This window comes from Suncus etruscus, chromosome 16, assembly GCF_024139225.1.
Source record: "Suncus etruscus isolate mSunEtr1 chromosome 16, mSunEtr1.pri.cur, whole genome shotgun sequence".
Taxonomy (NCBI): domain Eukaryota; kingdom Metazoa; phylum Chordata; class Mammalia; order Eulipotyphla; family Soricidae; genus Suncus; species Suncus etruscus.
Genome location: NC_064863.1, coordinates 47574529 through 47591248, shown reverse-complemented (window position 1 = coordinate 47591248; position 16720 = coordinate 47574529). Strand labels below are relative to the sequence as shown.

At 43.4% G+C, this 16720-nt stretch overlaps 1 protein-coding gene across 1 annotated transcript in view; it reads left to right on the top strand.

Annotated features, from left to right (window-relative positions):
* Positions 1-523: 523 nt before the first annotated feature.
* The window catches only part of IGFBP7 (insulin like growth factor binding protein 7), a 73176-nt gene continuing 56979 nt past the window's right edge, over positions 524-16720 (top strand). The window contains exon 1 of the mRNA XM_049789951.1: positions 524-1140. Within this exon, the coding sequence (XP_049645908.1) occupies positions 654-1140 (487 nt within the window). The 5' untranslated portion in view covers positions 524-653. The remainder of the gene's footprint in view (positions 1141-16720) is intronic.

Here is a 16720-nt window from a genome sequence, read left to right as displayed (position 1 = left end):
AGGCTTTGAAGTTGATCCTATAGAGAAATCTAAAGACTGAGGAAGAACGGTAGAAAGTTTCGAGAAACGGGGAAAAAAGGGTTGCTGGTAAAAATAAACAAAGAAATAAATAAATAAAACAAAACTGGGGTGTTCCACGTCTCAGTGGTGCTCCGTGCCTCTCACCCAGCTCCAGGACTCACACTTGAAACTTGACTTGGCACCAGCAAGCACTAGGAGGAAAGGCCTAAACCCGAGATTGGCACCAATTAATACCTCCTTTGGAGCCTGCACCCCAATACCCGGGCCTGTGGCCAACCAACGGGTACACAAAATTCCCCTGTGGATTCTGGGCCAGAAAAAAATATCAAAAAAATATTAAAATGAAAAAAAAATAGATTGTTGTAGAGCAAGAAACTTCAGGGGTATGAATGAGGAGGACCACTCAGAACTTAAAAGTCCAGGGAGTCGCTCCTGGAACACCGCGCGCCCGGAACAGCCGCACCCCTCGCGGCGTGGGATGGGGTGGGGTGGGAATGGGGCACCCCCAGGAATCCGGTCCCGGGAAGGGGCGGCGCTGGCGGGGAGAGCCGCCCCGGGGTGTGGTTCCGAGTTTCTTAAGGAACCGGCGTGCCCGGGCCCCGACTCGAGCCGCTGTGCCGCCGCGTCCCGCCATGGCACCGCACGCACCGCGCGCCCTGCTCCTGGTCGCGGCCGCCGGGCTGCTGCTGCTCCTGCTGCTGCCCCTCTCCTCTTCCTCCTCTTCGGACGCGTGCGGGCCCTGCGAGCCGGCCTCCTGCCCGCCCCTGCCCCCGCGCGGATGCCCGCTGGGCGAGACCCGCGACGCGTGCGGCTGCTGCCCGGTGTGCGCCCGCGGCGAGGGCGAGCCGTGCGGGGGCGGCGGGCCGGGCCGGGCGCACTGCGCGCAGGGCATGGAGTGCGTGAAGAGCCGTAAGAGACGGAAGGGTAAAGCCGGGGCAGCGGCCGCGGCCGGCGGCGCGGTGGTGAGCGGCGTGTGCGTGTGCAAGAGCCGCTACCCGGTGTGCGGCAGCGACGGCGTCACCTACCCCAGCGGTTGCCAGCTGCGCGCCGCCAGCCTGCGCGCCGAGAGTCGGGGCGACCGGGCCATCACCCAAGTCAGCAAGGGCACCTGCGAGCAAGGTGGGCACACCCCTGCGCGCCCCTCTTGCGGGACCGACCCGACGGGGCGGGCTCCCCGAGAATGCCCGAGACCCTAGTCCGTCCGGGTGGCATCGGGGAGATGGATTAGAGGGGAGGAGGTGGGGGTATGGGGACTCACTCCCCACCACCAGCATCTTGTTTGGAATGTGTGGGGATGGAGTTTCCATGATTTAAAAACAAAAACAAAAAGAAAAGAAAAATGAGAACTTGAAGAGCGAGTGTAAATATAGAAGATTTTTTCCATTGCCTCTGACCCCCAACATAACCCAAACTCGCCCCGTGATTCATGCTCCTTTAGATAAAGCTTTTCCCTTTCTGTTGAGAAAGCAAAGATACCACTTTTCTCATCCTTTCGGATAGGGATGTAGACAGAAGTGCTGTCAAGGAATGGGAAAGGAAGTTGGATGACAAAGGAACTGCCAAAGTTGATCTGAAACTGCCAAAATGATCTGAACCCTGGGGCTCCACTTTGATACCTGAAATATTTTGAGCCTCCTCATACCTTTAGATGTGACCCCACTCCAAGTAACAGGACTTGTCGAAAATTGCTTATCCCTGGGCCCGGAGAGATAGCACAGCGCTGTTTGCCTTGCAAGCAAGCAGCCAATCCAGGACCTAAGTGGTTGGTTCGAATCCCGGTGTCCCATATGGTCCCCTGTGCCTGCCAGGAGCTATTTCTGAGCAGACAGCCACGAGTAACCCCTGAGCACCGCCGGGTGTGGCCCAAAAACAAAACAAACAAACAAACAAAAAAAGAAAAAGAAAATTGCTTATCCCTGATCTAATTGGCTAGATTGTTAAGAATTCTCTTTTTTTATTTGGTTTGGGGCCACACCGACCGCTGCTCAGAGATTATCCTGACTCTGCACTCAGGAATAGCTCCTAGCTGGCTCAGGGATATCACATAGATGCTGGGAATCAAAATTGGGTGGACTGCATGCAAGGCAATGGATCTATGCACTGCACTATCTCTCCAGCCCTGTTAAGAATTGTTTTAAATTGGGGCAAGAGCAATAGTACAGTAGGGAGGGTGTTTGTCAATCTCTGACATCCTATATGGTCCCTCCAGCCTGCCTGGAGTGATTTCTAGAAAAAAAAATTTTTTTGGTAATAGGTTGTATGATTTTCTAATATTAAGGAATCCACCTATTGGAAATTACAGAGAGGTGGGGGCACACCTGGCAATGCTCAGGAGTTGCTCCTGGATTTAAGTTCAGGAATCACTCCTGGCTATCTTGGGAGGCCATATTGGATGCCAGTGATGGAACACTGGTCGGCTGCTTGCAAGGCAAGCCTTTACCCACCGTATTATCTCTCCAGCCCTAAGAAATTATAAGGTTCTTAGGAAAAGTTACTAATTATTTGTGAACAAAAATAAAAGACTATGACTTTGAAGAAGTCTGTTACTACGTAATTTTTGGAAATGATTTTGTTTTTCCTAATTGTACCTTTTTTGTGTAATTTGTCCTCAGACTGCACTATTCAGTAGGAATGCCTTTGACATTAATTTGTCATTTATTTTATTCCAAACAAGTCCAAGCTTGCCATAAATGAGTGGAGAAAATAAGCAGAGACCAGACTTAGCAAAGAAGTCGGAGAAAACACTTATATTTTTTTCTTACTCTGCTCCCTGAAATAACATTTTCCATAGGCAGTACTTACTTTCAAAGGAAAGTCAGACATCCAACAAATCTTGGCTTTTGCATTCTTGGTTCTAGCCAGGGAATAAAGGGAGGGAGAAGGTTCTTCTGAGAGGACAGAAGCAGTTCCCTCTTTAACAAGGATTGAACTTCCTCCAAACTTTCCAAATAATTCTTCCCTTAGAGCTTTTCCCAGAAGTCCATAGGCTGATATGTCTTATGTCACCCACTTCAGAGTGACTATTGAAAAAGCTTCAATTGGGTAATTTACTGTTAACTATGTCACCATCACCTTCAGCATAGAAAAGCTCAACCTAAAACAATGCACATCCTTTCCCAAGAGAAATAGTCATTTGTTCTTTTGGATCTAACTTATCAGTTCAGTCATGACATGTACATAGTTTATAAACTCATTCCAATATTAAGATTTTTCTTAGAAACTTTCCAAGGGAAATCCCCCCCCTTAATTTATCCAAATTGCTGATATTTGCCTTAACGGAGCAAACATTTAACTTGGTGATTATCATTTTACAGTCTCTAGCTAAGGAGGTAGATTAGGTTTGCTTTTTGTTTGTCTGTTTTAGGTTCATAACCAGTAACATTGGAAAACTACTTCTAATCTCCTGATAGTGTTTGGCGGAATAATCAGTACTGATTGTTCCCAAATGCAGAGCATAAGTTATAGACTAGCTATCTTCTAGGTCCCAATAGTTAGTTGGATTTGGGGATACTTTGAAGGGTTTGGGGGTCACACCTAGCAGTGCTCAGGGAAAGTATGGGGTGCCAACAAATGCTCTGCATATTTTACTATTGTTTCAGCCCCTGTAGTTAATTTTATCCCAATTTCTTCTGTGATTTACATCCCTTTGCACTCACAGCATGGTGATAAAATACTGCAATTAATCAACTTCTACAATACAACCTCATTACTATATGCACCTAACTTCTCACCATCTCTCAAAAGCCGAGTTTTTCGCACTTTTTACACCTGTGAACCAACACCTGTCCATAAGGCCAGTGGTTTTATAACCAAGGTGGTAAAGTAGTTGTTTTCAGCCTTTCTGCTACTGCAGACTTTCACCATCCATGGAGGCTACCGCTCTAGTTTCCAAACCCCTTGAGGGTACAAATATTTATCTTTGAGTAAATGTTAGAAGTTTTAGAGAGATGGGCTCTGAGACCACTTCCTGCAGGTGGCTGAGCTGAAAAGAATCAACACCACAGAAGTGCTTCCCCATGGCAGAGACAAATGGGACAAACAGCTGATCTCCCACTGCATAGCCTTTTCAATGTGTTTTGGCAGAGAAGCAATCCCTCGCAGAGCACACTTTAGCTCTGTGCCCTTTAGTATCAGGACCTTGCAAAGAATAAGAAATGAAACTAGGGGTGCCCGGAGCAATAGTACAGCAGGTAAGGCTCTTGCCTGGAATACGACCAACACTGGTTCTATCTTTAGCATATCCTGTATGATCCCTTGAAAACTACCAGGGGTAATTCCTGTATGTAGAATCAAGAGTAATCCCTAAGCATTGATGGGTGTCACCAAAAATAATAAAAAATTAAATAAGTATAAACAAAAGAAATATAACTGGGGAAATTGGTGGCAGGAAAGGAATAGTGGTGAAGGAACATGTTGAAGTGTTGTGTCACTGAATATCAACCATCAACAATTTTTTAACTATTTCACTATGATTCAATTATCATAAAAATTTTTAACGAATAAGAAATGGGCTGGAGTGAGAGCCAAGATAGCAAAGATAGCGGTAGAACATTTGCTTTGCATACAGATGATCTGGGATGAATCCAGGTTTGCTACTAGGTATTCCATTTGGTCCCTTGCATCTGACAGGAGCAATTTCTGAGCACAGAGCTAGTGGTAACCCCTGAGCATTTCCAAATGTGGCCCAAAAACCAAAAAAAGTTTTCTAAGACCCTCCAACCATTTCGACTTGCAGAATAAAACTGCCTTCTGCTTACTGGAGGTTCGAGAGGAAGGAACCCCACACTTGTTTCATTAATATGTAATTCTTGTACATCTAGCCTGGGGCCGTGCTGTGCCAGGTGCTCTACAGCCAGGGTTGCACAAAACAGATCTCTTCTTGCTAATTAAGAAAGTAATTTCACAGATTGCAAATTCATCTCCCAAAACACTTGTTTTGGTGCCCTGGAATCTTCCCCTCTTATCAGATTCACCTTCTGAGGGGAGAGTTCTGCTTGTGTTTTGGGTCTGGGAAGAGACAAAGACATCTTCTTGAAAGCTTGAAAGACTAATGAACACATAGTCTCAAATCTTTTGTCTTTCTCTGTGTAGTGCAACTGGATTTTAGTGAAGTCTCGAGAAACCAGAAAAAATAGGGGAGTGGATTTGATAATTCCGTTTTATAAAGACTTAATATAGTGAAGTAAAGATGCATAATGAAGCTGACAATGGAAAATAACCTGGTTCTGCTTATTTATTCTGGGTCTTCATTACACTTTTTTCCCCATATTCCACTCTCTTTGAGCTCCATGACAATCCCTTTTTACCACCTTAATTCCTTCGGATACTATCCCCTTATTCTCCTCCAGAATTAATTGTACCTGTGAAATCAGTATTTATTCTTAATTCATCCACTCTTGGTGGGTGGGGGCAATGTTCAAAGGACTCAGGGAATCTTCTACAATTGTCAGCTAACTAGATCAGCTCAGGGCCTCCAGGTACCTGGAGAACCAAAGTAACTTGGAGAACCATGTGGTGCCAAGTCAGCACATAGAAATAGAAGGCTGTGTCTTAACCATCTTTCTCTCTGGCCCCAATTTATATATTCTTAAGTGTCCCCCCACCTTAGTAACAGTAAAGGATGAACTTTACACAACCTTAATGGGTTTATGAGAATAAATTTTGACCATGATTTTGTTCTGTTATTTGGGATTCCATCCTCTGCAGTCCAGCCCTATTATCAGACCCTCACCAATACCATTTTTCCCTCTTCGAACACAGCCTTTAAGGATCACCCACTTTCTCTGTTTATACTCTTTGACTCTTAGCTCTCCAGCCCAGTGACATCCTGATTCTTCTCCAATTCCACATGGGCCGTCAGCCATTTTCCCCAGCAAATGTTTCTTGCTCTCACACTGCAGATATATGTGTAAGCAAAAGGCACTCTGGCAGAACAGCCAAAGCACTGAGCTCTAAAACACAGACTCCCAGGCTATGAATCTTAACTATGCCATTTAGTCAGCCCTGAGCAAGTTGGTGATCTCTCTGGGTCTGAGTTTTCTCACGTGTACTACAATAATGCTAATCAAGTTATACCAGAGAGTGGTCATGAAGATTCAGTATTGTGTAGATTACCAATAGAAATCACTCAATAATTCACTGTCATTATTTAATTTGGCATACACGAGGGAAGGGTAACTTTTAATTTAATTATTATAGTTCTTAGTTTGGCTCACATTGTTTTAACAATAGTGTTAACACTTCGGATTTTGATCTACACAGTTACTTTAATCACCACTTCCAAGTACCCAAGATCCACACCAATATTTTTATGTTACATCTAGTCCCCCTCTTTTTTCTCATCACCCCCCCTTCCTTTGCATTCTCAGTTTTATACTCCAGGAACAAAGCTTTTCCATTATTTTAATGAGGGAAGGAAATCTTTGCTTTCTGATCCAATCCAGGTCCTAGTTCAGAGTCTGGCAATAGTAAATACTTAAATATACATTGTATGAATGAATAGTACTTTGTCAGTCACTTTCTGGTCTCAATGGTAAGCATACTTGAATTTAAAAAAAAAAATCACACTCTCCTAGTAAACAGCTTGAGACAGAAATAAGCATTATTTATTAGATACAGCAGATAAGGTTAGGATGGGGAGATGAGTGTTATGAATTGAAATGAACCAAGCAAGTGAGGACTTCAGCAAGGACCACAAGAATCCTTGAAAATACTCTAGAATTAGTTCAGCACTTCTACACTGTTCCAGCTGCCTTCTTGAAAGTCTGGTACAATTCTAGACTGGAAAGTCCTGCAGGATGGTCTACATCTTGGGTAGAAGAGGGACACTTAGTAAACATTTGTTGATGAAACAGAGGAATCCTCTTAAGGAAATGTCTTGCCTGATACAGAGAAGCATCTGGGACCTTTTAGTAGTGGTAAAGATGCACTGACTTTGTTCATCAAAACCATGAAAGTTTAGGGCCAGGAAAAGAGTACAAAGGGGTCTTAACGGTACTTGCTTGCATGAAATCAACCAGGGTTCTATCCTTGGTGCCACAAGTAGTTCTCAAAGCTCCTCCAAGAGTCACTACTAAGCACAAAGCCCCTATGTGGCTCAGAAACCAAATAAGTAAATTAGGAGCCAAAAAGGTGGTTCACGCTACTCACTCAATCTGCTGAGTTTAAAAAAAAATAACAACTCAACTACAATCAAATTTAATTTATTCAAAGTCTTCTTTTAAGTACCTTCACACTTAGGAAAACACACAGTGGGTTCTTGAGCCTCCTTGCTCCCTTTTTATCTTACATAGAATTGACCTTTCTGAGATCTAGGGCACAAACTACATCTAAGAAGAGTCTGTGCTCTTAACATTAGGTGGGTCCCCAGACCCCGATGTTTCCACATACTCTTCCTGGCTAGAAGTTGTTTCAAATTGGTCCAAAACAATAAAAACTGTTCTCGGGGGCTGGAGAGATAGCATAGAGGTAGGGTGATTGCCTTGCATGCAGGACAGTGGTTCGAATCTCAAGCCTGCCAGGAGCAATTTCTGAGCATAGAGCCAGGAGTAGCCCCTGAGCACTGTCAGGTGTGACCCCCCCCCAAAAAAAAAAACATTGTTCTCTAAGTGGAATAAGTTTCAGTCAAGATTTTGATTATCCAAAATTTATTTTGATTCATTTGAAAGTTCTTTGAGAGGCTCTTTGTAGATTTGTTTTTAATGAGTCTACAACATTTGTTGATGTACCCATGTTCTGGGCCAAAGCAATGGCACAGAGATAGGGTGTTTGCCTTGCATACAGCCGACCCAGGATGGACCTGGTTCAATTTCCAGTATTCCATATGGTCCCCTGAGCCTGCCAAGAGCAATTTCTAAGCAGTCTGGAAGTAGGGTGTTTGCCTTGCATGCAGAAGGACGGTAGTTCAAATCCCAAGTCTGACAGGAGCAATTTCTGAGCATAGAGCCAGGAGTAACTCCCTGAGTGCTGCCAGGGGTGGCCTAAAAAATCAAAACAAATAAATACTCATGTTGTATCACTACACTTTGGTGAATTGGAGGGAACTTATGATCTGTATGTACTATTTGATCTCTGTCTCTTTCTGCTAACTTGACTCTAAAGCCCTTGGAATGTTCTATTGTTGAGAAATACCAAAGTGTCCTTAAGTATGTGACTGAGGTAGCATTTGGAAAGCCTCTAAGGTCTTTGTTCCCTAAAGAAGGGAGCTAAGAGATCAGAGAGAGAGCTCAAAGGGCTGAAGAGCATGCTTTGCATGCAGGAGGCCTGGGCTTGGTTTCCCCATACACTTCTGGGAATGATCCCCCAGATACTGAGCTGAGGTAACCCCTGACAGTACTCAATATGGTCCCATACATCCTCCCTTCAAAGAAAGATGAGGGGTTGAATGCCAGTGTTGCCTCCTCTGTGCTTAATTGATGAGAACTTTCAGTTTCATCTGACTTCCAGGGAAGAAGGTGGAACTGAAGATTAAATTCAATAGTAAATGGCCAGTGATTTAAACAATCATAGACGTGTATTGACATGACACCTCAATAAAATCCCAGAGGAAACAGGTTTGAAAGGCTTTTGGAGGATGAACATGTGGAGGACAGCATGTCCAACCCACTCACTTTCCATGCCTTGATACAAATGCCTCTTTCACCTGGCTGTCCCTAAACTGAAGGCTAATATAATTTTAATAAATTAGTAACATGGTGAGTAAAATTTGGCTTTGAGTTCTGTGAACTGCTCTAGCAAGAAGGGATTTGTTGAAATCTCAGACTTCCCACTAGTTGGTGGGAACAGGTGACAACTTAGATTCATAGTTAATGACTGAAATGAGGGTGAGTTGGAAGGGGAGATCAATTTTTTTTTTGTTTAGGGGAAATGCTTGGATGTTCTCAGTCCTTACTATTTGCTCTGTATTCAGGGATCATTCTTAGGATACCAGAGGTTGAATTCTGTTCAGTCACATACCTTGCTGTAGTTTCTATCAATCCTAAAGGGAGACCAGATTGTAAGACTTAACCTATGAAATCTTGGTGTATTTCAGGGGCAACAGTGTCAGGATTGAGTTGAATTGTAGAGCACCCAACGAGTGTCAGAGATTTGTTTGATGATGTGAAAAAATGCACTGTGACTGGCAGCAGAATCATAGAGCTTAGTGGAGAGTTGAAACTGAGGGTTCCAAAGTGGCATGAAATTGTGAGTGGTCTGATTTATCTCATGGGAATGCAAATCAGTGTAATACTTTGTTAAACTAACACAGTTATACCATAAGAATGGGCAGTGATTCCAGAGGTCAGGGATTCTTAACTCATGATTGCAGAGAAAACCAGGAATTGTTTCATGCAAATGTGTCATAGTCTTAAAATAAAGAGCAAAATGAGGGAAATGAAGTATTTCATGGGTTCAAAGAAATGCAATTTGGCGGTTTGGGGTGCATAGATTCAGATGGAAAAGTGTTTTCTAAAGTGAATGCACTCCCTAGGATAGCTGGGGAGTGGGGCTTCTGGAATGATCCAGGAGGTGGCAGTAGCCAGTTTCATTTGTAGGTGGGGGTTACTTTCTGTTTATTTGTCTAAAGGAGGTTGATTGTTTTGTATTTTTCTGAAAAGGGGATTTGAGGCCAAATAAGTTTGGAAACCTCTCTGGAAGAAGATAAAATGTGTCCAAGAGGAAACAAAAATTCATATGGTGTTTTGTTTGGGGGGAAAAAAGAGAAAGATGATGTAAATCGTTAAGGAAAGATTAATGAGTCTTAACAGCCTAAACTCTTCTGTTATTCATGTTTGGTTTCTGATTCATCACCAAAAAGCCAACTGTCCTCATATCCAGATAAATACTCAAACAATTATTGGCTTGGTGGCTTCTTAAAACAATTATATTGGGCCCAGTCTAAAGGTCTTAAACACAATGCAAACAGTACACATGCATTTTCTAAATGGCTCCCCAGCTTTGTTTTGAAAATGGCATCATACATGCCAGCTTTTCACATCTCACTAGCACAAGGAAGAGAAGGAATTAGCTGTGAAGAATTAGTATGAGGTTAGTATAGCATTCGAAGGAAGGAAGGGGCATTAGCTGGGACCTTGTGGTGCTGCCCAGCAGAGTGGGAGAACTGGACTTTTAGCAGAGCCTCATGAGGGAGGCCCTAAGGCCTGAGGAGAGGATAGCTACTAACAAGAACAATGGGTGCCACTGAGTCATACAATTGGAGCTGAACTTTTTTATTTTGGGGAAGGGAACATCCAGTAATTCTCAGGATTTACTCTTGGCTCTGTGCTCAGGAATCACTCCTGGCAATATTCCAGAGTGGTGCTGAAGATCAAACCTGGATTAGTCGCATGCAAGACAAGTGCCTTAACACCTGAACTATCTCTCAACCAGGGATCTGAGCTTTTAACTTGTCTCTAATGGTGCCTATGGTTTGACCATGGATTGAATGGGAATAATTTTAAGTCTCCCATTAGGAAGCTGTTACAAGAATCCCTAGATGCCTTCTTCAAAGGGCCTATAGTTTCTCCCTTGATTTTAGAGACATTGTCAAATACAGGTCCCAATGAACTGTGTCACTTAAGAGTGAAAGGACGAAGTCTGTTTTCTCTTATTAAAAGACTCACGCAAAGCACCCTCGCCTGTCTCACCTGCTCCCTGACCAGCCCAGCTCTCTTCCTTACATGAGAAAACTTTTTCTCGCACTTCCTCATCCTGTCTCCTTAACACTTTCTGAAACAAAAAAAGTCACATTCAGATGAATAAACCCCAGCCAACAGAAGTGCTTTAAATATCTTTCTGATCCAGACAGAAAGTACAAAACGGCTGGCACCCCCTGCTTTGCATGTAGGAGGCCTAGGATTGATCGCTGGTACCACCGGTCCCCCAAGCACCAGGCCAAGAGTATTCCCAGAGTGCCACTGGTGTGGCCCCAAAAACTAAACAAACATATTTTCTCTGGCCTTCACTGCCCTCTAGAGCACAGAAAAATTTAGAACATTTAGTGGATCACTGATTCTTTCTTATCACTTGACCCAGTTTTAATCATTAGCATTTGAACAGATTTGGAGAAACCCAATGTTGCTTTAGAATAGAGTAAGGGATTAATTAAGGTATTTGCTTTGCAGGAGGCTGACCTCAGTTGAGCACTTCCAAGCCTTGCCAGTAGTGTCCCCTGAGCACTGGAGCCAGGAATAAACCCTGAGACAGGCGGGTGTGGTCTAGATCCTTCCAAATATAAAGGGATATAAGACTATATTATTTAGGAAAGTAATCCAAAGAACAAGTCTTTAAATGGAAGATTTATGACCTACTGTGTCCTCAGGAAAGGGAATCAAAAGACTTGGAATTAAAGGCACACTTAGATCATGCACCAGGAAGAACTTGTCGGTAAAACCTGCTGAGCACAGGAAAAGGCCCTGTGGGTATCAGAAATTCTGTCTGGAGTCTCCTTTGAGGAGCTGTGAGAGAAGCCCAGTAAGGAGGGGAAGCATCTGGGAAAAGTTGTTCTGACTTGGAAGAGATTTGTGCACCCTGGCGATGTGACACAGAAAGAATAAGAGGCGTGGCCTTTATTGTCAGCCTTAAATATAATTTCCATCCTGTCCCTGGAGACTTGTCTTCAAGGTTTACTGTAGACTTGCCTTCTTTTTTTAAAAAAATATACTGCCTTATAAGGTGCTCTTTGGGGGAGTTTAATGACAAAACACCCTTGGCTAGTACTCAAGGCCAAGCTGGCCTTCCCTTATTAGAATTCCTCCCACTGTGGATAAGATTATGGTGCTTCCTTTACCTCAAACTACCTCCCAGATGAACAGACTGCATCTGTGGCTTTCGTTGTAAGACAAATAACAGCTTGTTTCTAGCAACTATTAAAAGGGAGATCCCTAAGTTGTTGTGGACAGAACCATTAAACCAAGAATGTATGCATAACCTTTACTGTAGTTTAGATCCAAGACTGGCAACATTGGAAGATTCTGAGATTGAAAGAGACTTTTAAGTAAATAAATAAGTCTGCTTTGAATATTTTCCTGAAACCCTTCATGTTTTATAAGTAGGTGAGATATGGCCAGATATGACTATAGAAATTTGCCAAGTCTATGCCAGGTTGGATTTTTCCAGATCAAAATCATTACACTACAATCCCTCCCCAAGATAAAGTGAGGAGATCAGGAGAAGAAAGGCAGGGTTGATCATGTAAGTAGAAAATGTTTATTTTTGACTTAAAATTGATGCTAAGTGATGGAACTCTCTTGTCTTCCTAAATTGGATTAATGCAGTATGATCTGGCGCCTTTGAGCAAAATTTCATTTGTTGAATTGACTTCACCGCTCTACAGAGGAAACAGAATAAAGTAAAGTAGAAACAGCTAGAGCTAACATGAACAGACACACATATACACACACACCCGAATACCACCATAACACATATGCACACATACACCACCCCCAACAAACACACACACACGTGCAAATACCACCCCAACCCATTCCATGAGGCCAACAACCAGTAGGTTACCAGAGAAGCAGCTATCCAGGAAATTTACCAGTGCCAAAGCAGGCTAGGGCCCAGAGCCAGAGTGAGAGCACAGCAGGTATGGCATTTGTCTTGCACATGGCTAACCCGGGTGAAATCCACAGTATTCCATATAGTCCCCTGATTCTGCCAGGAGTAACCCCTGAGCGTTGCCAGGTGTGGCCCCAAAACAAAACAAAACAAAACAAATAAAACAGGCCAGGTCTGCAAAAAGTTTTATGTCTAAAAAGACAGGTTCAGGGCCACTGACTGGAAAGATAATCCAATAGCCCGGAGTTTATGCATTGGATTTCGGAGGTCTGAGTTGATTCCTGGCACTGCATTGTCCCTTGAACATCTCATAATCTGTGTGTGTCCCCAATCCCAAAGGTACTGAGCTGGAAGTAGCCCCTGGCAGTTCCAAGTGTGGTCCCAAAAGCCAAAAGAGGAAGGAGGGGAGGAAGACATAAACTTCTTATGATTATTACCAAAATCAAATTACTGAGGGGAGATAGAAGTCCCATATAAGCTGTCTGGAGCACAGGTTCAGTCACCTGGTAGACTGAAGTCACTTGCATATGAGCTCTTCCTTTGGTTTGTAAGGGGAAGATCAGGAATTTCATTTTGGTCTAAGTAGCAGTCTCCGTGCTTCACTGCCTCTGCAGGCTCCCTGGGTTGCTCTGTGCTGCTCACAGCACCCAGGAAGGTAAGGACAGTGATTCCAGTTTCCAAAGAAGGAAACTGAGGGTCAGCAATGAATAACCGCTCTGTTATTTACAGGTGGGTTCACCCTCTGTTATACTATATATTGTGTCCACACAGACCTAAAGAAGCATATATCTATATGGATAGATAGGTAGCATATATATATATAGATATCTATATATATATAGATATCTATATATATATATGGATATATAGAGGACTGATTAGAGAAAATAATTTCAAAATCAGCCTTTTACAGAAGTTAAGTGATTCACAAGAACTTACCTTGGGTGTGAACAAGTTTCAGAATACTTGAATAAGTTATTTTGATTACCTTTTTTTTTTACCAATGAACAAGAGACTACATTATCATCTAATTAGCTCTTTTTACATAAAATAACAGATTATGATATAATTTAATTGGCTTGTTGTTGTCTAGTAGGCCTTTAATAGATGTCATATTATAGCTAATGAAATGGGGTGGGATCTTTTGGTTTTGGGGCTATACTTGACTGGGGAAGGCTGAGGGAGGTTGCTCCTGACTTTGTGCTCTGGGTTGCTCCCAGCCTGCTGGAGGACCATGCAATGGTGGCAGCAGAACCCAGGCCACCTGTATGTAAAGATTGCACTTTGTCAACTGGGCTTTCTATAGCACAAAAACCGTATTTCTTTTTGGTTTCTGGACCACACTCAACAGGTATTGAGGGATTACTCCTAGCTGAAAGCAGTGCTTAGAATTATGGGTTGGGATCAAACCAGAAAGGTGATATGCAAAGCAGGAGCCTTATCTCTCTGGCCTCAAGATGGTATTTCATGAATGAATGAACAAATGAATGAGTGAATATCTGTAGAGGAGACCTCAGAACCCTGAACTCCATTTACCATCAGTTCTTTCAGTGTCTAGCAAACCTGAGCACCAGTTTCCTCGATTTGTACCAACAGATTCTGAAGGGGCAGTTAGGGGACTTGGATGTGATGTGTGTTCATCCGCCAGACCCTTCTGGTAACTGTGACTAGGTAGGAGAATGAAAATTGCTAAGTAACTATCATCTTCTCCAGTGCTCACTTTCTCCAGTGGTTTTAGCTGAGCACTGACTCAGAGCCAGGCCACCAGGTCCTGTCACTCATCAATTGTCCTGGTTGAAATAATAATATTTACTCCACATCTAAGCTGCAGGTCATGGTAGGAGTTCTCTTGAGGGAATTTGTGTTTTCAAGAACTAAAGCTCTTTTTTTTTTGGTCCATCAGGTGACAACTTGCAGAAGAAAATTTATGTAGGAGTTTGAAAACTTAATTAAGCATAATCCATTTTGATTTTGAAAGGCAAGACTAAAAAGAGCGCCTTAATATGCAAACAGGCAGAAAATGCAGCTGACTCCAATCACCCCGGCTTTCATCTTGTGTTTCTCCAAGAAGGGCTGCCTCCGCTTGGGGCACAGGGAGGGGGTGCAGAGACTGTCTCTTCCCTTGAGCAAGAGAGGCTCAAAGGCATTTCATGTACATCTCAGCAGATGAACAGGCCAATAGGCCAAGTGGTTGCATTGGGAAAGCTTTAGATCTAACATCTGTTCTTTTCTGGGCTAACTCCCCCAAGCAAGGGGAGGGGGAAAATATTATAAAAAAAAAAAAAAAAAAAAAAGATCTCCTGGAGGCAAAGCAGTTTCATGAGCATTGAGTGGAAATAAAAAATGGATCAGACCTGGGACCGGAGCGATAACACAACGGTAGGGCGTTTGCCTTGCATGTGGCTGACCCAGGACGAATCTCAGTTCGATCCCCCGGTGTCCCATATGGTCCCCCAAGCCAGGAGCGATTTCTGAGCGTATAGCCATAGCCAGGAGTAACCCCTGAGTGTCACCGAGTGTGGTACAAAAACAAAACAAAACAAAAAATGATCAGACCTAAATACCGAACCCAAAGTTAATGACAATAGAATCAAGAGACCCAAACCACAACAAGCTATACACAAAAGGGACCTGTTACACTAGCAGTCTAGGGGGCTAAGGGTGGAGGTACGGGATGCATGCTGGGAACAGTGGTGGAGGTAGGTCAACACTGGTGGTGGGAATTGCCCTAATGCACTCTCACTCTGTACCTTAAATATAACTGTGAAATTCACATTGGTCTCAATAAAAATTAGGAAGGAAGGAAGGAAGGAAGGAAGGAAGGAAGGAAGGAAGGAAGGAAGGAAGGAAGGAAGGAAGGAAGGAAGGAAGGAAGGGGGAGGGAGGGAGAGAGGGGGAGGGAGGGAGGAGGGAGGGAGGAGGGAGGGAGAGAGATCTCCTGGAATATTCAGAAGGTTTTGAAAGAGACCACACAGAAATGAAGTTTTCTGAATTTCAGAACGACTCCCTTCTCCATGGGGACTCTTCAAGCGTTCTGCTCAGAAACCAGAAATCCAACGGCGGATTTCTGAGCAGCTGCACCAATTACATTGCTTTTCTGCTTTCCAGGGAACACTCTTCTCCTCCCTCGCCCACACCACCCCCTTACTTTGCCTCAAGAATCCCTAGAACATGTGAAAGCAAAAGAATTGCTTAAGCAGCAGGACAGTCTGAGTTAGAAACAGACCATTAGACAGCTGCTGCTGTGAGACCTCCATTGGGGAAAAAAGCAGGAATGGATGAGATCAAGGCTCAGCCCAGTTTTCAGCTGGGCTAGGGTTGGGGCCAGGGCTATCAGAGCTTCCTCACTCTGCTCAGTTACCTTGGCTAGGATAAAGTTGGTATACAATTCGGCTTAGGGTTACATTTAGGGTTAGGGTTAAGTTTCATATAAGTTTTAGTGGTTAGGCTTGATTATGTGTAGTATTGAAAATGGAAGTTAGGTATAGGTGATTGTTCAATTTAGGCTACTTAGTCAATTTTGCCTATACTTGGGTAAGGGTTTGTATAAGATTTAGCTAGGATTAGGGCTAGGGTTGTGGGCTGTCACCTTTTAGTGCAGTGGTTTTGATCTTGTCTGTAGACATCAGAATTTCCTAGTACAAAATGCCGGTGTCTGCATTCCTCAAGATTCTGATTGAAGTTGTGGTAGGCTAGTGACTTAGGCAGGAGGGCTTTCAAAATCTTCAGATGATTTAATGTTCAGCCATATTGTTTTAAATATATATAAAGTTATTTTGGAGGTGACTTAGGATGTACCCCTATTCTTTAGGAATATTATAATCCTGGAGTAACCATTTATTTAAAGTATAGTGTAGTGTAGTGTTACAGGAAGACCTTCCCGAATAGCTCATACTCTGTAGAGAATGTAAGCCCTAGAAAAGATGTTCTCTCAGTATAGGGCTGGGAGCTTGGCATTTGGCTCTGTGCTAGTTTCCTACTCATGCAGTGATGTTATCTGAATCAGATAGTATGGAAATAATTCAGTACCTGTCAAGATTGTTGTTCTTCCAAACTGTTTGGATGCCAGAGTACTGTAAAACAAGTACTGACAAGTACTGTAAGGCCTGGGCTGGAGCAATAGTCCAGTGAATAGAGCAGTTGTCTTGCACGAGACCAA